At 50.3% G+C, this 23,049-nt stretch overlaps 3 protein-coding genes across 9 annotated transcripts; 2 read left to right on the top strand and 1 right to left on the bottom strand.

Annotated features, from left to right (window-relative positions):
* The first annotated feature begins 3,845 nt into the window (after window positions 1-3,845).
* On the top strand, window positions 3,846-10,002 carry MMP19 (matrix metallopeptidase 19). The gene is made up of 9 exons (XM_010839190.1): window positions 3,846-4,061; window positions 4,359-4,444; window positions 5,317-5,447; window positions 5,681-5,896; window positions 6,382-6,627; window positions 7,485-7,616; window positions 8,404-8,568; window positions 8,729-8,856; window positions 9,047-10,002. The coding sequence occupies exons 1-9, from the start codon at window positions 3,972-3,974 to the stop codon at window positions 9,350-9,352; spliced, it is 1,500 nt and encodes a 499-aa protein (XP_010837492.1). The 5' UTR covers window positions 3,846-3,971; the 3' UTR covers window positions 9,353-10,002.
* Window positions 10,003-10,388: 386 nt separating this feature from the next.
* On the bottom strand, window positions 10,389-15,090 carry LOC104988046 (transmembrane protein 198-like). 5 transcript variants are annotated; one of them, XM_010839185.1, is made up of 5 exons: window positions 14,587-15,090; window positions 13,372-13,631; window positions 12,220-12,801; window positions 11,621-11,781; window positions 10,389-11,503 (listed from the first exon to the last, which is right to left on the bottom strand). In XM_010839185.1, exons 2-5 carry the CDS (start codon window positions 13,544-13,546, stop codon window positions 11,345-11,347), a joined length of 1,077 nt encoding a protein of 358 aa, XP_010837487.1. In that variant the 5' UTR covers window positions 13,547-13,631; window positions 14,587-15,090; the 3' UTR covers window positions 10,389-11,344. The 5 variants fall into 5 exon arrangements, with proteins under 5 accessions (XP_010837487.1, XP_010837488.1, XP_010837489.1 ...); XM_010839186.1 differs by having other exon boundaries at window positions 11,621-11,778; XM_010839187.1 differs by having other exon boundaries at window positions 12,220-12,765.
* Window positions 15,091-22,980, top strand: DNAJC14 (DnaJ (Hsp40) homolog, subfamily C, member 14). Of its 3 annotated transcripts, none has more exons than XM_010839184.1 (8): window positions 15,091-15,316; window positions 15,645-16,169; window positions 16,614-18,079; window positions 20,566-20,672; window positions 20,872-20,979; window positions 21,347-21,507; window positions 21,590-21,692; window positions 21,903-22,980. In XM_010839184.1, the coding sequence occupies exons 3-8, from the start codon at window positions 16,670-16,672 to the stop codon at window positions 22,111-22,113; spliced, it is 2,100 nt and encodes a 699-aa protein (XP_010837486.1). In that variant the 5' UTR covers window positions 15,091-15,316; window positions 15,645-16,169; window positions 16,614-16,669; the 3' UTR covers window positions 22,114-22,980. The 3 variants fall into 3 exon arrangements, with proteins under 3 accessions (XP_010837486.1, XP_010837485.1, XP_010837484.1); XM_010839183.1 differs by having other exon boundaries at window positions 15,091-15,507; XM_010839182.1 differs by having other exon boundaries at window positions 15,091-16,169.
* Window positions 22,981-23,049: the final 69 nt, after the last annotated feature.

The raw sequence follows: 23,049 nt of genomic DNA, 5'->3' as shown, positions 1-23,049 counted from the left end.
TGTACTTGTGCTCAGTTGTGTCCAACTGTTTGCCACCTCATGGATGGTAGCCCACCAGGGTCATCTGTCCATGGAATTCTCCAGGCAAGAATACCGGAGCGAGTTGCCGTTTCCTCCTCCAGGGGATCTTCCTGACCCAGGGATCAAACCCACGCTTCCTGTATCTCTTGTACTACAAGAAGATTCTTTACCGCTGAGCCATGTGGAAGCCCTCCCTTTTTTGTAGAAAGTGATAATGCCAGCCCACAGGGATGTTGTCAAGATTTAAATGAGATAAACTATTTGGCAGCTTTTACAGTTTCCCTTTCTGTTCTCTCTCTGGCTCCTTAATGTCTAGAATGTGACTCCATCCCCCAGGGACTTCCAGGGCCAGAGTGAGTATCCACACTTTACCTTGTATAATAACCACCATATCTCTTGGGCATCCCTGGATGGCTCAGTGGTAAAGAATCCGCCTGCCAATGCAGGAGACGCAGGAGATAGGGGTTCAATTCCTGAATTGGGAAGATTCTCTGGAGAAGGAAATGGCAACCCACTCCAGTATTCCTGCCTGGGAAATCCCAGACAGAGGACCTGGCGGGCTATAACCCTTAGAGTTGCAAAAGAGTCGGACATGACTTTGTGACTAAACAGCATCAACAACAACTATCTCTCTCACTAACACTCTAACAGATACTCTTAAACATTCTTCCCCAACTCCAGCTTTTTTTTTTCTCCTCTATGAGGTGTCTAGAGGGAAGGAGTAATCTGCAATCACATTCTTTTTACTTTACTCCTTTCCCTCTCTCCACAGCCTGCAAAGCTCCTGTCCCTCCCCTACTAACTTCAGTATTTCCTATCACTTTCTCTTCCATTCCACCCACCCAGGGCCTGAGGCTGGGCGGACAAAGCTAGAGCTGAGCTCAGAGCCACAGACAGGTTCAAGTAACTGCATCAAAATGTTGCTAGTGGTTCTCTTTTGGGTAGAATTTACTGGTGGTTTTCATTCTCTTTCTTGCTCATTTTGGTATTTTCCAAATTTACTGTAATGAGCAATGGATAACTTATTCAGAAAAAAAAATAGAGAAGACTTCAATCAGAAAAAAAAATATAATTTTCAATTGGCCCATGTCCTGTTCTCAAAAGAAGAGGGATTGAGCGGTGATAGAAAGAGGGAGAGAAGGACAGAGCTGAGAAAAACCCTGCAGGGGGCTGGTTCCCAAGCTCTCTCATTTCCTGGGGGCATCAGCCACGATCATGGCCTCACTCGTGGCTTTTGTCACTCATCAGTTGGTGGCTCTGTCCTTGCTTGCCTGACCAGTCATTTGAGACTTAGTCACTTGACTGTGAGCCAGTTGAGTGCTGAGTGGGTCAAGACGACCAGCATCATTGAGGGCAACGATGAATCAGGAGGATCCCCCACCTCCCTCCTGGGGTGTGAAGGGTTCTCCAGTGGCCTGCCAGTCTTTCAGCCTGGGGTGTGGGGAAAGGCTCAGAACTGCATCCTCCTGAGAACATGAGTTCAGTAACCCTTTCCCTCATTTCTATCCCTACTTCCTTGTGCATGTGAATGGCATAGAAATGTGTGATGCACAAATGATGGTGGAAACTGCAGTGGCTCCTAACCACTCACAGAAAAAAGCTCTAAGAGTCAGCATGGTGAATGGAAAGAGCATAGGTTACGAGTTGGCAGAAGGGGTTGAACATATGCCAGGCCAGTTAGGAGCTCCATGTCCTTAGTCGTTTTCTTCTTTGGCTCTCCATTTCCTCCATTAAAAAATGGCCAGACATACACACTGAGGAAACCAGAATTGAAAGAGACACGTGTACCCCAATGTTCATCGCAGCACAGTTTACAATAGCCAAGACATGGAAGCAACCTAGATGTCCATCAGCAGATGAATGGATAAGAAAGCTGTGGTGCATATACACAATGGAGTATTACTCAGCTATTAAAAAGAATACATTTGAATCAGTTCTAATGAGGTGGATGAAACTGGAGCCTATTATACAGAGTGAAGTAAGCCAGAAAGAAAAACACCAATACAGTATATTAATGCATATATATGGAATTTAGAAAGATGGTACTAATGACCCTATATGTGAGGTAGCAAAAGAGACATAGATGTAAAGAACAGACTTTTAGACTCTGTGGGAGAAGGCAAGCATGGGATGATTTGAGAGAATAGCATTGAAACATGTATATTATCATATGTGAAATAGATCGCCAGCCCAGGTTCGATACATGAGACTGGGTGCTCAGGGCTGGTGCACTGGCATGACCCTGAGGAATGGGATGGGGAGGGAGGTGGGAGGGGGTTCAGGATGGGGGACACATGTGCACCCATGGCTAATTCATGTCAATGTATGGCAAAAACCACTACAATATTGGGGGAAAAAAAAAAGCCATGGGAAAGACAAAAAAAAAAAAGGCCAGAATAATTATTCCCTAATAGGAGGATAGTGAGAATTAAATGGAATAATATAGAAATGGAAAGCTCCCCTGGTGAATCAAGCAATGAAGGATCCACCTGCAATGCAGGAGCTGCAGAAGATGCAGGTTTGATCCCTGAATGGGGAAGATTCCTTGGAGAAGGCAATGGCTAACCACTTCAGTGTTCTTGCCTGGAGAATCCCATGGACAGAGGAGCCTGGTGGGCTACAGTCACACAGAGTCAGACACAACCAAAGCAACTTAGCACAGCACAATACAGAAATCACCTGACACAAAGTTTTTTTTTTCTTCTCATTCTACTACAATGAAGTTTAACAGTGCAGAAAAATCATATAACCTTGGTGGGTCCAAAGTAGGTTTTCTCCCCGCCTTTTTTTTTTAAGTAGGTTTTCCTAACGTAAGTTTTTCTCTTCTATGTTAAATAGCATTGAAGACCCTCTCTAAACTCTGCCTCCCAGTCATTCTCCCACCCTGGTCATTCGTCTGACAAACATTTATTAAGCACCACTGAAAGCATTGAGCTAGCCTGGAATGGGCACTAGGGACTTAGTGGTGAATAAAGCAGACCCTTAGAACCTCTCACTGAGCACAACTGACTTTTCTCTGCGCTTTTACTCAAGACCAGCACTGTCGCTGTTTCTCAGGGCTCTTTGACCTCATCCAACTCATAGCCAGCCTTCACAGCCCAGCTCAAAGCCTGCCTTCTCTGAGAACCTTCCCACAGCCTCATGACCCTCAGGATGGGACACCTCTTGCCTGATATCCTGGTTCCCCTCATTTCAGGTATTTGAATTGACCTCACCCTGTCTGCAAACCTCCCTGCGGGCAGGCTCTAGACTTTACTTCTTCCTTTCCTAGTTAACCTCCACCTCCACACACACATTCCAGACTCATCAAGGGCTTTAAATAATGACTTTTTATTAAGGCAGACACAAGTAGGCTTCAAGAGCATTTGAATCTTCAGTTTGATCTTGGACGCAAAGAAACTGAGATCTCACCCTTCGTTCTTCCATCTGCAACCCAAGCACCTAAGCAACTTGCTTCCTACCTCTCGGTTTTATTTTTCCTGTCCTAGAGCAGACAGGGAGACGTGAAAGTTACAGATAAGGGGTTTATTGCCCAGGGGTCCCTGGGTCACAGGAATGCCCAACTTCAGAGGATGGCTCTGGTCCCTATTTCTAGTCTTGGCAGATATTCTGCTTCTGATCCTCGCAGGATGCCCACCTCCAGGACAACATGGGAAGTCTTTCTGAGTCCAGCAGAGGACCCTGGGGGCTGGGTTGGAGGCTCTTCTTGACTTCTGCTCTCTGGCAGGGCAGGGGTTAATGGTGAATTGCAACATATCTCTAGCCTGAGTCACCTCCTACTGACACTCCCCCCCCAGTTTCCCTCCCTTGAAGTCTTATAAAGAGGACCAGAGACTGGAGAGTGAAAAGAGCTGGAGGGAAGAGCCCCCCCCACCTAGCCCTGCTCCCTCAGGCTCCCAGGATTCTCAGAGCGGAGGGCACAAACTCTGAAGCTCTTGCCTGGTGGGACCATGAACTGGCAGCGGCTGTGGCTGGGCTTCCTACTCCCACTGACCGTCTCATGCCGGGCTGTGGGGCCTGGAGAGAAGGAGGCAGCTGTGGTGAGTCTCCTGGGAAAGCCAGACCCAGGCTGGGGGAGGGATGGAGGAACTGCTCCTTAGTCCCATCCAAGCCGCTCTTCTGACCTACAACTGCCTGCCCTGCCCTTCGCTCCTCTAGTCCATGATCCACCCCTACCCATCCCTACTCCCTCCCCTCATACTCCCCTAAGATGCCTCTCCTTCAGTCCTTCCACATCTGTCCCCTCCTATCCTAATGGGCTGTTAGGTTATGTAGAAGCTTCACCCAGAGACTAATCCCCTTTTGATTTTATCTGCTGACCCCTACCCTCATCATAGGATTACTTGTTGCAATATGGTTACCTACAGAAGCCTCTAGAAGGACCTGACAACTTCAGGCCAGAAGATGTCATAGAGGCGCTGAGGTGAGAGATTGTAAGGCGCATGCCTTCAGGGTCAAGTTCACAAGATCTTTTTCTCTTCTCACCTTTTCCATTCCCCAGGCCCATCTCTGCCTGCCTCACATCCATTTCAGGGATCCAGAGAATTCGTGGTGGGACCAGGGGTGAGAGGGGGAGTCAAGGATGAGGGCACAGTTATTGGATTTTCCTAGGCCCTAAGCACTTCTTTGGAGGCTCCATCCCACATTATATCCAAAATACTATTATTTGGTCACATCCTGCAAGCAATGTAATTTATATGAGTTGGAGCTGAGTTGTTGACATGATGTTGCCTTTCAAAGATATTTAATCCAGCATTTATTTCTTTCTGTTTTGAAGTTTTCTTTTCTTATTTTCGGTCTAATGGGTGATTTCTCAGATATGTTCCCAGTCCATTGAAAAGCCACAATACTTGTGGTACATGATGGATGAAATTGCCCCAGAGTGGGTAGGCTGGACTGGGAACGGGGTGTCCAGCCAGGAGGGGAGAAGGCAGAGGGAGGACGGGCCCTCAGGTGGTAGCAGTGGTGAGAGAGTCTCAGAGCAGGAGTAAGACATTTCCCAGGGCAGGAGGAGGTTAGAAATTGCAGTAGAGGAAGAAGGCAACACCAGAGAGCAATTTACCCAAAGAAGAGAGTGAACACAGGGAGGTGAAGTTGGAGTATTGCCTTCTATGCAGAACAGAAGAGGAAGGCCCAATTATGAGGACTGGATCCTGGAGTGATCCCATCACCTCCAGAGCTTTAGTGCCATTCTCAGTCATTACGTTGGGCAAAAGGGGACCAAAGAGCTATCCCCATTTCTTAGTCATTCCAGATGCCCCTGTCCTGCTGGACCATCCCTCTCCATCTTTCCAGAGCTTTTCAGGAAGCATCTGAGCTGCCAGTCTCAGGTCAGCTGGATGACGCCACAAGTGCCCGTATGAGGCAGCCCCGCTGTGGCCTGGAGGACCCCTTCAACCAGAAGACTCTTAAATACCTGCTGCTGGGTGAGAACTGAGCCTGGGAAAAGGGGGGGTCATGACTCTGGAGCACAGGTGACATTGGGACAGTCTGGACCAGCTCATCGTTGAATGGATGGTAATCTGGCAATTGACTGATCACCACTTGCCTGGAAAGGTTGTTTCATGGTTTTGCTGAGTGAGTGCCCACACTCAGGGGAGCTGTCCAGAGCTGGCAAAGGTATCTGTGCTTCTAATCTATTTTTTGGTTCAATAACCAGGCCACTGGAGAAAGAAGCATCTGACCTTCCGCATCTTGAACCTACCATCTACCCTACCATCCTCAACAGCCCGGGCAGCCCTGCTTCAAGCCTTCCAGTATTGGAGCAATGTGGCTCCCTTGACCTTCCGCGAGGTGAAGGCTGGCTGGGCTGATATCCGCCTTTCCTTCCATGGCCGCCATAGCTTGTACTGCTCCAATTCCTTTGACGGGCCCGGTAGGCACCAGCTCTCAGCTCTCCCACCTCACAGACCTCTGTCTCCTTGAGTCAGTGACTCTGGAAACTTAATGTCAGGCTACCCTCCTATGCTCAACTGCACCCTACACTCTCCAACCACCTTCTAATATTCCCTTGGGGAGCAACATGTCATCTCCCTGGGGCCTTACCAAGCCTGTTTCTTTGAAGCTTATGCCTTCTTCCTTAGCTTAAGTTCCTCTGCTCAAGGCATACTCCAGGGAGGAACTGGAGTATGTTCCAAAGACAACAGAGTGACTGAGAGGTAACAGGACAGAGCGATGGGAATCCGTGAGAGATCAGGGTTGTGGCAGGGAAATCTGAAAGGAGTGAGAAGTGTCCAAGAGATAATCAATCTACTTGGGGAGATTTTAAGGGAATAGAGTAATTGGAGTTTATAACAGGCAAGGGATGCTCCACCCTAGGAGACTCTGATCTCCTGCCTGTCTACCTTTGCCTTTTTCCAGGGCGGGTCCTGGCCCATGCCGACATCCCAGAGCTGGGCAGCGTACACTTTGATGAAGATGAGCTCTGGACTGAGGGGACCTACCGGGGGGTGAACCTGCGCATCATTGCAGCCCATGAAATTGGCCATGCCCTGGGGCTGGGGCACTCCCGATACACCCAGGCCCTCATGGCTCCTGTCTACGCTGGCTACCGGCCCTACTTCAAGCTGCACCCTGATGATGTGGCTGGGATCCAGGCTCTCTATGGTCAGTCCTTTCCCCTAGTCCTCACGAGGGTCAGTCTGACCAGTATCTCTTCAAGCATAAAGACACAGGTCTAATCTTCATGGAGGGAAATGGCTTGGCTTCTTTCTCTTCCTCTTGCCACGTTATTCAGGCTTCTTCATTTTCAGGAGTTGTTTTTCTTTTTTTGGCCTCATTGCGTGGCTAGTGGTATCTCAGTTCCCCAATCAGGGATTGAACTCTGGCTGCAGCAGTGAAAGCCTGGAATCCTAACCATTAGGCCCCCAGGGAACTCCCAGGAGCTCTATTTCTGACACTTCCAGGTCTAATCTTCCTTCTAGACCTCTCTCCTCCTACACCTGCTCTAGTGGATGAAGAATGAACATTCCAGAAATCCCCTCTCTCCCTTTCTGCTGCTGCTGCTAAGTCGCTTCAGTCGTATCCGACTCTGTGCGACCCCAAAGACGGTAGCCCACCAGGCTCCCCCGTCCCTGGGATTCTCCAGGCAAGAACACTTGAGTGGGTTGCCATTTCCTTCTCCAATGCATGAAAGTGAGAAGTGAAAGTGAAGTCGCTCAGTCGTGTCTGACTCTTAGCGACCCCATGGACTGCAGCCCGCCAGGCTCCTCTGTCCATGGGATTTTCCAGGCAAGAGTATTGGAGTGGGGTGCCATTGCCTTCTCCGTCTCTCCCTTTCTAGTGCCTCTCAAAACTAAAACGTGTCTCCTGCTGGTATCAGTGTGATCTTTTCTCCCACCAACGAAAGCTCTCCAGGTTTTCATTTTCCTCTCTATGTGACCTCTGAGCTTAACTTACAGTAGGAGAGTGGGGAAGCTATTGCTCTGAGTTCTTTTCCTGAGCAGTATTATGTTACCTTGCAGGCAAGAAGAGCCCAGAGATAGAGGAGGAGGAGGAGGAAGAAGACACGGCACTCCCGACTATACCCCTAGTGCCCACAGAACCCAGTCCCATGCCAGACCCCTGCAGCAGTGACCTGGATGCCGTGATGCTAGGTAAGACCCTTTCCCTCCAGGCTTGTAGGCAGGCAGTGGGGCATGCTGCTGACCTTGAGACCTGGACAAATGGGAGTGACTGGGACCTCAGGGTGATCAGTGGAGGTTAGTCTCTAGGCAGGGGTTAGTGGCCATGGATGGAGGCAGTGGCCTGGAGAGGGAGGATTCAGAGCTAAATTCAAGATGGGCCAGGCAGGACATTACCTCCGTTGTTGCCCTGTGAGAGCCATTAAACACATCCGGAAATACAGCAAGAAGGAGAAAACAGTCTTGACTGGAATGTCTATTAGAGAGGGTATTATACCCACATGGAAGTACAACTTGGAAGCCACCTGGAGTAGAAGGTGAGGTCCCTAAGTGGGAGCAGCTATCCACAGGGCTGATTTGCTGTGAATGACAAAGGAGAGGCTGAACACTTCTCTGCTCTTAACAATCCTCTCCTTGAATGAATATTTGGGGAATCAGCCTGCCTGAGATACCCAGAAGTCTTTATTTGACTGCTGTCTTAAAATAAAAAATTTTTTTGGTGGCAGCAGGTCTTTGTTTCATCATGTGGGATAATTTGTTGAGGCACATGGTCTCTCTAGTTGTGGCTCAAGGGTTCCAGAATCCATAGGCTCAGTAGTTGTAGCACATGGGCTTAGCTGCCCTGAGGCATGTGGAATCACCCTGGACCAGGGATCAAATCCGTGTCCCCTGCATTGGCAGGCTTATTCTTAACTGCTGGACCAGTAGGGAAGTCCCGATACCTGTCTTTTTGACTTGTTGACACACCTCCCGCTCTTAGGGCCCCGAGGAAAGACCTACGCCTTCAAGGGAAACTATGTGTGGACCGTGACAGATTCAGGATTGGGTCCCTTGTTCCAAGTGTCTGCCCTCTGGGAGGGGCTCCCAGGAAACCTGGATGCAGCTGTCTACTCTCCTCGGACGCAATGGATTCACTTCTTTAAAGGTAAGGGCACTAGTTTACACTGTGCTACTGGAGGAGGGCCTGTGATTAGAGATGCCATAGAAGGAGGGAGGGATGAGAAGTTTCTAGAGGGTGGAACGGAGGAACTGAAAGTTATCACCTGGGGACAGAGGTGACTTGTTCTTTCCTTATATGCTCTCAGGAGACAAGGTGTGGCGCTACATTAATTTCAAGATGTCTCCTGGCTTTCCCAAGAAGCTGAATAGGGTAGGACCCAACCTGGATGCTGCTCTCTATTGGCCTATCAACAAAAAGGTGTTCCTCTTTAAGGTATAAAGCTCAAAGGAAGGGCAAATCCTTCGTAGGAGGGGCAGGCTACCTCCCATGGAAAAGCAAAGACTTGCTCTGGAAGGAAGTTCTGCAGCTGCCATGGGCTGAGAATAGACTTCGGTGGGGGTGGCGGCGGGTTCTCTAAGCTCTCTCGTCATCCTTCTCTTCTCGCTGCTGACCCCACACCTAGGGCTCTGGATACTGGCAGTGGGATGAGCTGGCCACTACTGACTTCAGCCGCTACCCTAAACCAACCAAGGGATTGTTTACAGGAGTGCCAGACCAGCCCTCGGCCGCCATGAGCTGGCGGGATGGCCGTGTCTACTTCTTCAAGGGCAAACAGTATTGGCGCCTCAATCAGCAGCTTCGAGCAGAGAAAGGCTTTCCCAGAGATATCGCCCACAACTGGATGCACTGTCGTCCCCCAAACACCACTGCATCTGATGGGGACACTGATTCCTCAGTCACAGGCACAGACCATGCAGCCACAGGATAACACTGGATACCATTTCCTTGGGCCATAGAAACACCTTGAACTCTGGCGGCTCACCCAGAGATACAATCTTGGACGTTATCCCCTCAGTCACAGACTTCAGCACCCTTTCATTCCCTGGTAATGTCACTCTCTCAGAGGCCTGAGACCTCAATCAAATGTCTGCTGCAGCACAAGCATGAACCATGGACCTCAAGCCTCTAAATGACCCAGCTCCAGTCACCACCTCCCTGTACTCTTTCCCTCCTGGTCAGTGACTCTAACTCAGCCTCCAGCTCCGTCCATTTCTCCCCCATCCTAGATAGCACTTCCAACTGTGTCATTTTCTCTCTGGAGGACATTGGTAGAAGACAGACATCCCTCAGGTGTTTAGCTGACAGCAGGCCACAGCTGGGAATGCCTGGATCCTGTTCTTCCTAGATAAAGAACAAGGAAACAGCATGGCCAGTAAAATGAGCAATGGCTTTGGAATCCTTGAGAATCACATCAACTTGCTTGTGACTTTGGGCAAGTTAATTAACCTCACTAAGCCTCAGGTTTCCCATCTGAAAAATAAGGTTAACACCAATCCCGCAGGGTTGTTGCATTAAATGAAATACTGTGTGTGAAGTGCCTCGCACATTTGTGCTTAATAAAGATTAACTCCATGTTCACAGGGCTTCCCAGGTGACTCAGTGGTAAAGAATTTACCTGCCAATGAGGAGATACAGTTTCAATTCCCTGGAGGAGGAAATGGCAACCCACTCCAGTATTCTTGTCTGAGAAATCCCATGGACAGAGGAGCCTGGTGGACTACAGTCCTTGGGGTCACAAAGAGTCGGACACGACTGAGCAACTGTGCAAGCGTGCACCATGTTCGTAAGAGAGGACAGAATGATTCTTCCTCTGGCTGTGTGTGTGCCACTCCTATAGTGGTCTGGCCTGATAAAAGTACCTTCATCAGATCTTTAAGGGACAGAGGACTTGTCAGTATGGCTAATTTGTTGTTTGGGGGTGCAAAGAAAGAAAAGAGGAGCAACAGAAAGGCTAGACTCCCAGGTTCAGTGTTCAGTGTCATTTTATTCACATATTCCCATGTTCTTTTCCCCTTCCTTCATAACCTTGCTGCCCAGGGGAGGGACATATCTTCCTTCATGCTGAGGAACCAGAGAACAGACTTTGGGCAGGTAAATCAGGGGAGCGGAGAGTTAGAACAGGTTAGTGGCTGGGACGATGTTCTGGTTAAGGAGATTAGTGTCCCCTATAATGAGAGACAGAGAAGGCACTTGTCTCCCACACAGCTCTGAAGACCAGGCTCCTTTGGGCAAAAGGGCAAGATTCTGGCATGTGGGCCAATGCTCTCAGCTTGAAGCAAGGAGCCAGCTTTGAGGGACAGTGGGTGCTGAGCCAGGCAGTGCCCTGTGGTCTTCCCCACATTGAGAAGGGAAAGGGAAGCACCACGGAGGATAGATACCCCCAACTGAGGTAGGAGAAGGGGGCTTGTGTCTGGGGGTCCAGAGAGAAAGGCTAACCAGGAACTCAATTGCTCCCTGATGAGGGGCCTGGGAATCAGGGATCCCGGAGCTCCACTGGTGCCCTTCTCCCCATCAAAAAGCTATCAAGTGCTTTAGGAGCCTTCCTGATTTTCTATAGGTAGGTCCTATGAAAACAATACCCCTTATTTGATCGAGAGGCACTTTGAGGCGGGTACACAGAAGGCTATTTGGGTAATGGCCCTCCTTGGTTTGGTTTGAAGGGAATTAGGGAGTCAGTTACTTTAGGGACCAGGACACCTCTATTACTGGACAGAGGTAGGTACTCATACTTCCATTCCTCTCCTTTCCCCACAAGAGTCCTCTCTATCTGTCCCTGAAACATATCCCTACAGGGCTGGTCTGGGTTGGAGCACAGATTCCATGCCCAAGTCCAAGAGGTGGGGAAGTCTGTGTGTGGATTCTGTGGGCCCAGGCCCTGCCCACCTAGTGTTCCCAGGCCCTTGTTCCCAGGGTGAGGGCATCAGTGGAGGTTTAGGCTCAGGTCTGGGTGGGCGGAACCAGAAGGTGCAGTGAGGGGGACAGTGGAACCACAGTCAGAATCCAGGTCCAGGACAGTGTGGGGAGCGGTGGCCTGGGTGCCTGGTCCTAGCTGGCGCTCTCGAAGGCTCTGGAAATAACTCTGAAGGGGCAGGGCAGACAGGGCAGAAGAAAGGGCCTGGATCAGAACCCACCCTCCCTGACCATCCCCCTGTGCCTTCTGCCCCAGGCCCAGGGCAGCCCCCACGCCTCCACTCACTGGAGCCAGACTATCGGCAGGGTTCCGTGCGCTGGCAGGGAGCTGGCGCCTGTAGCTACCCTCACAGAGCCCTGCCCCAGGGGAGGTCCGGTGCCACTTGGCCTCCTGATGATGGATTCGAAGGAGCTGGAGATGCCTTCGCTGGTGGCTCAAGACCACTGCTTGGGAGGGGACAATACAGACTCAGGGAGGCCTCTTTAGACTCTGAAACCCACCCCCAAATACACTCATACTCTAGAGAAACCCATTTGCTTATGTCTCTCAAACCTCATCCCCCTCCCAGTTATTCTAAAGAAACTTTTCTTCGGAATCCTCCTACTCTTCCCTTCTGACTTCCCTGAGATCTTCCTTTCCTTCCACATCAGTCCCCAGTAACTCTTCCCTACTCCCCAACCTCCCGACAATTTCTCTTCTCATTCTTACCCAGACTTTTGACTCCTCCAACTCTAACTTTTTTTCAGTGGCCTGCCTCAGACACCTTAGAGGTGTATCTTTTGCCTCTATCTTTTGCCCTCAGGTGTATTTTCCCCCTTCACCTCTTTAAGTCTGGGAACCAGGGACATAGGTTGTCTGCTGTCTATACCACGGTGGTAACTCACCATTGGTGTGGCCTCCATGTTCCTCATCCATGAGCTTCCACTGGGCCAGGGCCCCAAGGGCCCCCAGGGCTGGCCAGGTCCCCAGCAAGACCCAGCTATACCAGCAGAGAGGAGGCAAGGCTGGAAGTGCCTGCAAGCGTTGGCCCAGCCGACTGCCCAGTGCCAGCCCCTCCAGGAAGTAGTCAGCACAGGCCACCAGCACTGCAGCACCCAGCAGGGCTGTGCCCAGAACTGTGAATGGACGTGGCCACCGAAGTGTGAACAGGGCTCCCAGCAGTGCCAGCCCCACCAGCCCCCCAGCTGGTACCCAGGCTGAAGGTGGTTGGTAGATGGGCTCCGTGCCCAGCAGGACCCCAGCGCCCAGGGTTAGGCCTAGTAGGAGACCAGTCAGGAAGAGCCCGACACTGCGAACCAGCATGGTCACCAGGCCGCAGAGCAGTCCGATGCCGAGCGCAATGCCCGCGCTCACCTCCAGGCTCAGCTGTGTCTCTAGCACTCGCTCCTTATGGCACAGCAGGAAGATCACCAGGGCTCCTGACAGCAGGCCTGAGAGAAACATCACTGCCTTGAAGCAGCGGTAGCCTGGGAAGGGAGGCAGGAGGCAATGAGAGGCAGAAAGGGCTGGGTGGGGGAAGATCGACAGGGCTGGGCTCTGATGACTCAGAAGGGATAGGAATGGCTAACCAGAGGAGCAGAAGTCAGGAGCAGCACCCCCAGGGACCTCAAGGCCAAGGGCAGAAAGGGATCATCTTAGTGAGGGCAGGGACTTTTCAGGAACTGTGAAGGGATGGGAGAGCAAATCAGGAGGTAAGATGGATGAATTGAGGGGAATAAGTATAGAGAAAAGGTTTTGTCCTTTCAGGGATGGTAGATGGGAAGAAATCAGCGCAGGCTAATTCAGGTTACTGGGGAATGGAATTTTGAAGTAGGAGGAAGGGGAGGGAAAATGATAGTTGCTAGGGGTCAGAGCTGAAGGAGTGGGCGTGTGGGGGATGGAAGAAGAGCTGGCGAGAGCGGCACTGGATGCACTGAAGGTAGATATCCCCCGACAGAGGAGTAGAGGTGGCTCAGGAGCAAAGGAGAAAGCCGGCGTCATCTCTGAGGGTGACAGTCTTGGGCAGCTGCCCCCCAGAACCCTGGCCCCGCCCTCACCGAAGCAGCAGTAGATGATTCCAAAGCAGCAGCAAAGGGCACACACCAGGGCGGGTGCCAGGTCAGGATTGTCCTGGGGTTGCAAGACACATCTCAGGTCTGGAGGCTCTGGGAGTTGTTGATTAAAGGGCCTGGGGTCAGAGGTCATGGCCAGGGGCAGCAAGGCTTCCTCCATGGCCGAAGAGAAGGTTGTCACAGAGGGGAAGATCAGTGTCAGCTCCTCTCATCCATCCATGAATGTCTTGAGGGGGCTGGGAAACCTGCAAGGGGGTAAGGGGACAGGAACTCAGGTGCCCATGAACCTCGAGGATGCCCTTCTTTTAAAGAAAAGCCAACTTCAGGATGGAACTTGGTTCTGCTGGGGAAACTGAAGAAAGCTACAGGAAAGGGATGAGAGAGGTCAGCTGTCTATCACCCTCTAAAACAAGGACCTTAAGTGGAACTTCAAATCTTAACAGGTAATGAGTCTTGGCTCCCTGGCTTTTCAGGGTGGGGTGGGAGGAGTAGGAAGTCCTCCATCTGTGGAAGGGGGTACTGCAGGCTAAAGGCTCAGTAGCCTGTTCCAGTTGAAAAGAAAGCTTGTCCCATCTACAGCTGGGACTCAAAATCATCCCACTGGACGGGGAAGGGTGGAGTTAGTAGAGGGGGGAGGAGAAGGAAGAGGAGAGAATGAGTCATGGTGGGGGTCTCCCAACAGCTGCTCCAACCCGAGAGGGAAGAGGGAAAAAAATCAGACACCAGAAGAGGAATCAAATAGAGACAGTAACTGACACTTTGTCAGGGTTGGGAAGCCTTGCCTTCAGGTGGAGATAGGGTTATTGGGGGAAGGTGTCCATCCAGCCACAGTCCAATTCCCACCCATCCCTCATGGACTAAGCAGGCGCCTTGCTCACAGGCATCTCACATCCTCCCCTCAGGACACTGGTGGGACTCTTTCTACCTTTCCCTTTCCCTGTGGTGTCAGGGCTGCCAGTGGGATTTGAACTCAGTTCCTGAAAGGAGAACACCAAGGAGGGGCTGGCATTGGGGGCACTAAAGGAATGGGGTAGAGTAGGTGCAGGCACTTCCTTTCAGCTGCCTTCTTTTGGATATCAAGATCTTAACAGGCAGGGAGGGGACTTGGCTTGGGGAGTCCCTGGGGCTCCTCTCCTCAATTCTTGGAAGTCTGGGGACCCTATTCAAGGAGAGATTGGGGAGGGGGTGTTAACTACTCACCACCCTGTCAGGGCTGAGGAAAGGAGGGGGTAGACGTGCTTCCCTAGACCCCCAGCTGCATCCCTGCCCAGAGTCTTAGGCGTCCGGGTGGCTGTCAGGCGTGGGCCCCCCTCCAGCCACTCTGTTCTTTGCTCCCTAAACTCTTGCAAGTCGTATCGCAGCCCAAGCCCCCGTGAGCTAAAAGCAACCAGCTTGGGGGGTGGAGGAAGGGGACAGGGTGCGTGTGTGTGGGTGGGGGGGGGTGACATCGACGGGGCGGGACCCTCCAAATCTTTTCCCTGTGTGTGTGGGGGGGACCCAATTTGCCTACTGCTCTAGGCTGGGATCAGAGACCCCCAGCCATAGCCGGGAGGGGTTTTTGGGGAACCGCAAGAGAGTTGGGGAATGGTCTCTGAATACCTATGTGCTGACTCAGCAACTCGAAACTTTCAAATCCCTTACTGGTGTCCCAGCGCCCCCCTACTCCGGCTTGGTTTCTTCCACTTCCCAGAGAATTGGAGTATTGTCTCCTGGAGAACTTGGTGGTCCGGATCGGGGACCCCAGGAAGGGGCTCTTACTGATCTGGGGCGCCGGCGAGGGGTTCAAGGGTAGAAAAACTTGCGGAGCAAGTCAGGGGTCTGGAAGGGGGACTAACGAAGAGGCGTTTGCAGAGCAGGGGACCGACAGAGGGTACCCAAGCCGGGTCTGCGTGGGGGCGGGGGCGCTTGTCAGCGTCGACCAAACGTCTTGGTATGCAAACGAGATGCAAAGAAGCACACAGATAAGGGCAGTGTTTTTTGGCACTCCGCTCGGCTACTAAGCCCAGTGGAGCCACGCTCCCAGTCCTCCGGCCCGCTTCTTGACGGGGCCTGAGAGCTGCACCCAGAAGGGCGGATCCGGGCCGTGGGAGCTACAGTTGTACAAGGCAGTTCGCCAGCTGGGTCAGGCGCTGGGGGGGGCCGAGGGTTGCTGGGAAAGAAGGGGCAGCGAAGGAGGTCCAGGGCGGGGGCAGGCCCGGGGCGTCCTCCCCTCCGCTCCACCCCCGCATGATACCAAAAGGCCTCCGTCCTCGTTACAGGCAGCAGGGAAGGGATCAGTGCGGTGGTTTCTCTACGTTCTCTGATTTTGTCTGCAAGGGAAACAGACTGGGCTCGGTGGCTTTCCTCTATCTCCTGGACTCAGCAAAGCCCAAGAACACAGCCAGAGGAACCCTGAGAATCTGCTCCCAGTCCGCAGGCACTGCTGCAGCGCCCGCTTGCTCCGCTTCCGGTGGAGCAACCTTCGGGGACTCCAGTTCAGCACGCGGAGGGCGGCAGCAGAGGGCCCTTTAAAGGGCGGGGCCAGCGCTTCCCCAGGACCACCTCCTCTGGTTCTACTTAGCCTGTGGGACTGGCTTGCACCTCGGCAGACCGCTTTTACTTTTCCTTCCCGTGTCTTCCCTGGTGACCTCGGAAGTGGAAGTAGACGCGAATCGGCTGCCGCGGCGGGGATGGAAGGCGGAAGCAGAGCGTGAGCGGGAGGCGGAGCCGGGGGAGCTGCTCTCGTAGCTCCCCCTGGCCCTCGGCCCAGCTGCTCGAGGGGGAGGAGTTACCGCCACTCTTCGGTATGTTACCTTGATCCCCTTTACCCAGCTCGAGGGTTAACGGGTTGACTCTGTCAGGGGCAGTCTCAAGCTCCGCCCCCAGATATTCCTGAAGGGCCGCACGGTCCCCACCCTTTTCTGGCAGCCTGCGGCCCCCTTTCCGGTCGTCTTTCCCTTTTTCCTAAGAGTGACCCCAGGACCACACCCTTTGCGGTACCTCCCTTTTCCCCTGTTTCAGGGTTATAGCTTCCTGGGGAAAGAAAAAATAATAAGAGCTTGGAGGAGTTGGGGGGAGGGAGCAGCGTTGCCGTTAAATGTAGTATTGGCTTTATTGCTTAGTGATGAATGCCCCCGAATTTTTAAAACAAGGGAGGTGGGTGCATTCAATATATACCCAATTTAAGATTATTTAACCTTTTTGTTGGTCCTATCCTTGATTATCCCCACTTGATACTTTTGTTACAGGCATCAGAAGTCACCATGATGGCTGTGACTTAAAATCCTCAGGAAGCCCCGGGGTCATGGCCCAGAAGCACCCCGGAGAAGGAGGGTTGTGTGGAGCCCACCACAGTGGTGGTGCCTCCCTCAGGACTTTAGGACCCTCTGTGGACCCTGACATACTTTCATTCTCAGGACTCAGGGACTCAGCGGGGCCTGCTCCTAATGGTACCCGCTGCCTCACAGAGCACTCTAGTCCTAAGTACACACAGCCCCCAAATCCAGCCCACTGGTCGGATCCAAGCCATGGACCCCCAAGGGGTCCAGGACCCCCTCTGGCTGAAGAGGACCCTGATCAGAGTGAGGCATCTTCAGAAGAGTCAGGAGTGGACCAGGAACTCTCAAGAGAGAATGAAACTGGGTACCAGGATGATGGGAACTCTTCTTTCCTTTCCATTCCATCTACTTGTAACTGCCAGGGAACCCCTGGAATCCCTGAAGGGCCTTACTCTGAGGGAAGAGATAGCTCTTCTAGCAACTTTTGCCACCATTGTACCTCTCCAGCTTTGGGGGAAGATGAAGAGTTGGAAGGGGAATATGATGAAGAGGAACCTCTTAAGTTTCCCAGTGATGTTTCACGTGTGCCCAGTGAAAAGAAACCTGCACCCCGGAGACAACGGCACCGTGTTCCAGCCAAGGAGGACACTCGGGAGGGTGGACGAAGAGATCCCAGATCCCCTGGTAGACATCGGCTGGGCCGGAAACGGAGTCAGGCAGATAAACGCAGAGGACTGGGATTGTGGGGAGCAGAGGAACTGTGTCAGCTTGGACAGGCAGGCTTCTGGTGGCTGATCGAACTGCTAGTATTAGTAGGGGAGTACGTGGAGACTTGTGGCCATCTCATCTATGCATGCAGGCAGCTGAAAGGCAGTGATCTGGACCTTTTACGTGTCTGGGTGGGAGTGTGGGCAGGGCGGCTGCGGGGCTGGGCGCAGGTGATGTTCCAGTTTCTGAGCCAGGGGTTTTGCTATGGGGCAGGGCTGTTCACCCGTTTTCTTAGGCTTGTGGGTGCTTTGCTGCTTCTGGCTCTGGCCCTTTTGTTGGGCTGTTTACAGTTGGGCTGGCGGTTTCTGGTAGGATTGAGTGACCGGCTAGGCTGGAGGGGTAAAGCCACCTGGATCTTCTCTTGGCTGGCTTCTCCCACCTGGCAGCGTTGCCTGATTCTGCTGAGAGAGAGCAGGCCCTGGCAGCAGCTGGTAAGAATAGTTCAGTGGGGTTGGCTGGAGTTACCTTGGGTCAAACAGAGGACCAATAGGCAGGCGAATGCACCTGTAGCTGGTGGTCGTTACTGCCAGCCTGAAGAGGAAGTGGCTCGACTCTTGACCATGGCTGGGGTTCCTGAGGATGAGCTAAACCCTTTTCACGTGTTGGGGGTTGAAGCCACAGCATCAGATGTTGAACTGAAGAAGGCCTATAGGCAGCTGGCAGTGATGGTGAGTACCCCTCTCTCTTTCCAGTTCTTTGTTCCCATATTTTATTTTCCATTACAATTTTTAGGTGGAGTGGAGGAAGGGACGGAGATGGCAATGGCAACCCACTCCAGTATTCTTGCCTGGAAAATCCCATGGATGGAGGAGTCTGGTAGGCTGCAGTCCATGGGGTCGCTAAGAGTCGGACATGACTAAGCGACTTCATTTTCACTTTTCACTTTCATGCATTGGAGAAGGAAATGGCAACCCACTCCAGTGTTCTTGCCTGGAGAATCCCAGGGACGGGGGAGCCAGGTGGGCTGCTGTCTATGGGGTTGCACAGAGTCAGACACGACTGAAGCAACTTAGCAGCAGCAGCAGAGGAAGGGAGAGTAGAAAATCAACTTGAAGATGAAAATTATCTTAAATTCTCAGGAAAGAATTGTAAAGGGGATCTGACTTTCCCTTAAAGTTTTGTATCATGAAATTCTTTTTCTCAATGAAAATAAATGAACCTGGTATAGTAGACAGTGCTGGACTCATTCACCTGGAATATCCAGGTGAAGTCCCTCCGAGTAGGTTGGAGAAGAGGCCTAGTCAGAACGCTTATCAGTTCCTCCTGAACAAATGAGGGGTTTCTGAACACAGGGAAATCCAACTGTCTTCCTAGTGAGGCAAGTGTGGGAAGATTGAGAGAGTGCATGTGAGTGATTATTCCAGGACCAGGTGAAAGAAAAGCTATTTCAAGACCAACAACCAGGTTGGGAAAGGGAAGGCGAATGGGACATAAATCTTGGAGAGCCATGTATGTATGTATGTCATACACGAAAATGTTGGTGATTAGGTAGGATATAGGTGGTTGTGACTTAAATGCTTGAGGGAAATGGTTTAATACAAGCATGCAATCAAATTGCTTTTAGAAGTAGATATTTGATTGATATTTTTAGATATGATTGTTACTGCTATTTCTGTACAAGTAAAACTGTTAGGAATATAAGTGAGTTCTGCATGCTAAGTTGCTTCATTCGTGTCTGACTCTTTGCGACCCTAGGGACTGTAGCCTGCCAAGCTCCTCTGTCCATGGGATTCTCCAGGCAAGAGTACTGGAGTGGGTTGCAAGTCCTCCAGGGGATCAAACTTGCATTTTGAAATCTCCTGTACTGACAGGCGGATTCTTTACTACTAGCACCACCTGGGAAGTCCATGACTATAAGTAATGTGTGTAAATTGCATTGGAGGATTATTTGAGTGTATGGAACTTGACTGGTAAAATACCAGTGTGCAGATTACCTCAGTGGTTGCACGACATGAAAGAGGAATGGGCAACCAGAGTTTCCATTAACCATTTTAGGTACAATAAAATACCAGACCTGAAACTTACCAGATAACTAAATTAGTTTGGTGGGAAATACATACCCCTTATTGGATGGCCTGGGTTATTCTGAGAGTGAGGAACAGTGTTCACACTCAAATCGTTACTAACGGTAGAGGTCTTCTCACCTTCATGTCTTTTAGCAGATTTTGTCTCTTGGGGAATGTCATTCAAAATTTCTCATTTTCAACTTACTTTATTGAAGTAAAGTTCCCTGAACCTTAGTAAAACTGTCGCACAACCTGAAGTTACCCCCTTGTTCTTGGCCAGAGTATCTGTGGGCTCTTTTTGGCCAAGCCATGTGGCATGTGGGATCTTAGTTCCTTAAGATTGAAGCAGGGATTGAACCTGCACCCTTGCATTGGAAGCACAGTCTTAACCACTGGACGACCAGGCAAGTCCCTGTAGTTTTTTATACAGCCTCTCACTGTATAGGCCCTAACATGACCATTACTCGCATTCTGTAAGCTTGGGGATATGAGAGAGATGACAGGATTCTGCAAGAGACTAGCTTTATCTGTTTTTGGTGCATGAGGATGGGAAAAATCAGGGAACTGTAGGAAGTGAGAATATTATTTGTCTTGGAGAAAAGGCTGAAAAGTGGATTAAAAACCTGAGGGTCATGGTATGTTATTTCACACCTGGAACAGAAAGGCAAACCATTGTAGGAAGTTTTGAGAATTTGAGGATTGTTGGAACTCTATGACTGACAACAAAGTTAAAATATAAGAGTTAAGTATGTGTGGCAGGGTGATCAACCATCCTTGTTTGCCTGAAATTGAAAGGTTTCCTGAAACATGAAATTTAAATGCTAGAACTGGGACAGTTCCAGGCACACTAGAGTGGTAGGTCACCATAGTGCCAGATTCTCTGTATTCTGTTTCATGTGTATTCTCATTTAATACTAACAGTCCATGATAGATAAAATAGTCTAGGTCATGAAGCTAATGAGCAGTAGAGGCAGAACTTAAACACAGATCTATCTGCAGAGCCAGAGCAATTAACCATTAAGCTATATTGATTCTTCAAAAGGGTGTTAAATAGGAAGTTATCAACAATAACCTGTTGATATGAGGTTATTTTGACTCAAGATGGGGAGAGGGTTGGAATGGATATATAATGAAATCTGTTTTGGTAGGTTCATCCTGACAAAAATCATCATCCTCGTGCTGAGGAAGCCTTCAAGGTTTTGCGGGCAGCTTGGGACATTGTCAGCAACCCTGAAAGACGGAAGGAATATGAGATGTAAGTTGGAGCTAGGAAATTATCAGGTAGGGTAAATGAATAACCTTCAATAGCAGAGATCCCTGGACTTACAGATGAAGGCTGTCCGAGGCAGAGGAGGTGGCTTGTCTAGCTGGCCAAGGGCCTCAAGAGGCCAATAGACCTGTCTCCCTTTGTCCCTCACTCAATATCCTGACTTACATAACTTTTTTTCTCTCAGGAAACGAATGGCAGAAAATGAGCTGAGCCGGTCAGTGAATGAGTTTCTGTCCAAGCTGCAAGAAGCAATGAATACGATGATGTGCAGCCGATGCCAGGGAAAGCATAGGTATGATTTAAATAGGACAGGACTGGGACAGCCAGTTTGGGGACTGGTGACCAAAAACATTCCTTGTATCATTGGTAGTTGTGGGATCCAGATGGTAAATAAAAAGACCCTGACTTTCTACTTTTGCCATATTGTCAAGAGATTGAAGATGTGAATTACCAAGAAGACAAGATAGTATTTCTGGCTTTAAGATAGGTTGAGGGCAGGGCGTACGTAGGCATACATAACAACTGAGTGGTGGTAATTTTAGATGTTTGTCAGTAATCCTACTTGTCAGCCAATGAGACATCAGTAATGATGAGACTGTAGCAATGCTCTAGGTAGTCTTAACGTATTATTAAGGAACTGTTCTTTTGTTGAATTTCAGGAGGTTTGAAATGGACCGGGAACCTAAGAGTGCCAGATACTGTGCTGAGTGTAATAGGCTGCATCCTGCTGAGGAAGGTGACTTTTGGGCAGAGTCAAGCATGTTGGGCCTCAAAATCACCTACTTTGCGCTGATGGATGGAAAGGTGTATGATATCACAGGTATACTTCTGTCCTCTGGAAGTATGGGCTCATATATCCTCAGAACTGTGATATTTTGGCTAATTGTCTCTCATGCTTGCAGAGTGGGCTGGATGCCAGCGTGTGGGAATCTCCCCAGATACCCACAGAGTCCCTTATCACATCTCATTTGGTTCACGGATGCCAGGCACCAGTGGGCGGCAGAGGTAGGTGGTGTTTCTCTCAACCATCTATCCACTGTTCTAGTTCTGAATATGGTTTCCAATGACATGCTATTTAGGACATGTAGGTGTCTCACCATTTAAGTGTTTGGGACCTGACTCAGTATGTCTTTAACATATGTATAAGTAGATGAACTAGATAGCCATTTGACTCCAGTATCTCTTTCCTCATCATGCCTTCTGTTTTCCTCTCAGAGCTACTCCAGATGCCCCTCCTGCTGACCTTCAGGATTTCTTGAGCCGGATCTTTCAAGTACCCCCAGGCCAGATGTCCAACGGGAACTTCTTTGCAGCTCCTCAGCCCGGCCCTGGGGCCACTGCAGCCTCCAAGCCCAACAGCACAGTACCCAAGGGAGAAGCCAAACCGAAGCGGCGGAAGAAAGTGAGGAGGCCCTTCCAACGTTGACACCCCTTCTCTTTCCTCCAATCAATGTCAGGGAGTCAAAAGGGCTGTGTACAGCACCAGATGGAGTTTGATTTGTTTATTTTTAAATATTTAAAAAAGGGAAAATTTTAAGCTCAAATTGTTCACTTAGTACTTTTAGGAAGCCCTGGAACCACTCTCCCTCCTCCACCAGCACCCAGGAACTGAATCTTGTCTTCTGACAATACCAAAGAAGTAGGGGATGTCTAGAACAAAGAACCTGGGGCCTGGACCTGGGCTGGACGGTATCTCCCATAGTGTGGGAACTGGGTATTTCCCTGGGGTCTGTATGCCTTTATCTTGTCTTTTGCTTCTTACAGCAGATGACACTCCCCCCTGACCCCCAAACGACTCTGTCTTATTTCTTGACTCATTTCAGGAGGGAGCCCCCTCCTTTGCCCCAGTATACTAGTTAAAAGAACAAGAAAGCATGTAACCCTAATTATAGGAGATACGTAAGAGTTCAGAGTGTGGGAACTCTCACCTTGTGGGTAATCACCCAACTTCATGCTTGTTGCTGCAGGGATGGCCAAAACTAATAATTTTTAAAAAACAAGATTCATGCCCTCTGCCCTTGGGTGAGGGGGAAGGGTAAAGGGGCTCCCGGCAGCCCCCTTATGATCCAAGGGTTTGTATTTTTTTAAGTTTGTTCATATTTGTATGTACATATCTATTTAAAGCCAGGGGATTATCTTTCTATAAATACGTAACTGGCAACCTGTATCTTCCCTCTCTTCTTTGCCCATATAGCTGGAGCCCTTTTTCTCATTTGAGAATCTTTTCCTTCCTAAGTGTTAGAGTAAAGGGCACCTCCTGCTGGACCAAGGGAGGGGGATAAAAAAAATACCTTAAAGAAATGTTGTAGTTCTGTAAGTCAGTCATTGTTGCATCTTTCTTCTCTGGCTTTATGAAGACATC

The sequence above is a fragment of the Bison bison genome, unplaced genomic scaffold (assembly GCF_000754665.1).
Source record: "Bison bison bison isolate TAMUID 2011002044 unplaced genomic scaffold, Bison_UMD1.0 scf7180017864115, whole genome shotgun sequence".
Classification (NCBI taxonomy): Eukaryota; Metazoa; Chordata; class Mammalia; order Artiodactyla; family Bovidae; genus Bison; species Bison bison.
The sequence above is the reverse complement of the archived record's forward strand: the minus strand, read 5'-3'. Positions and strand labels throughout refer to the sequence as shown.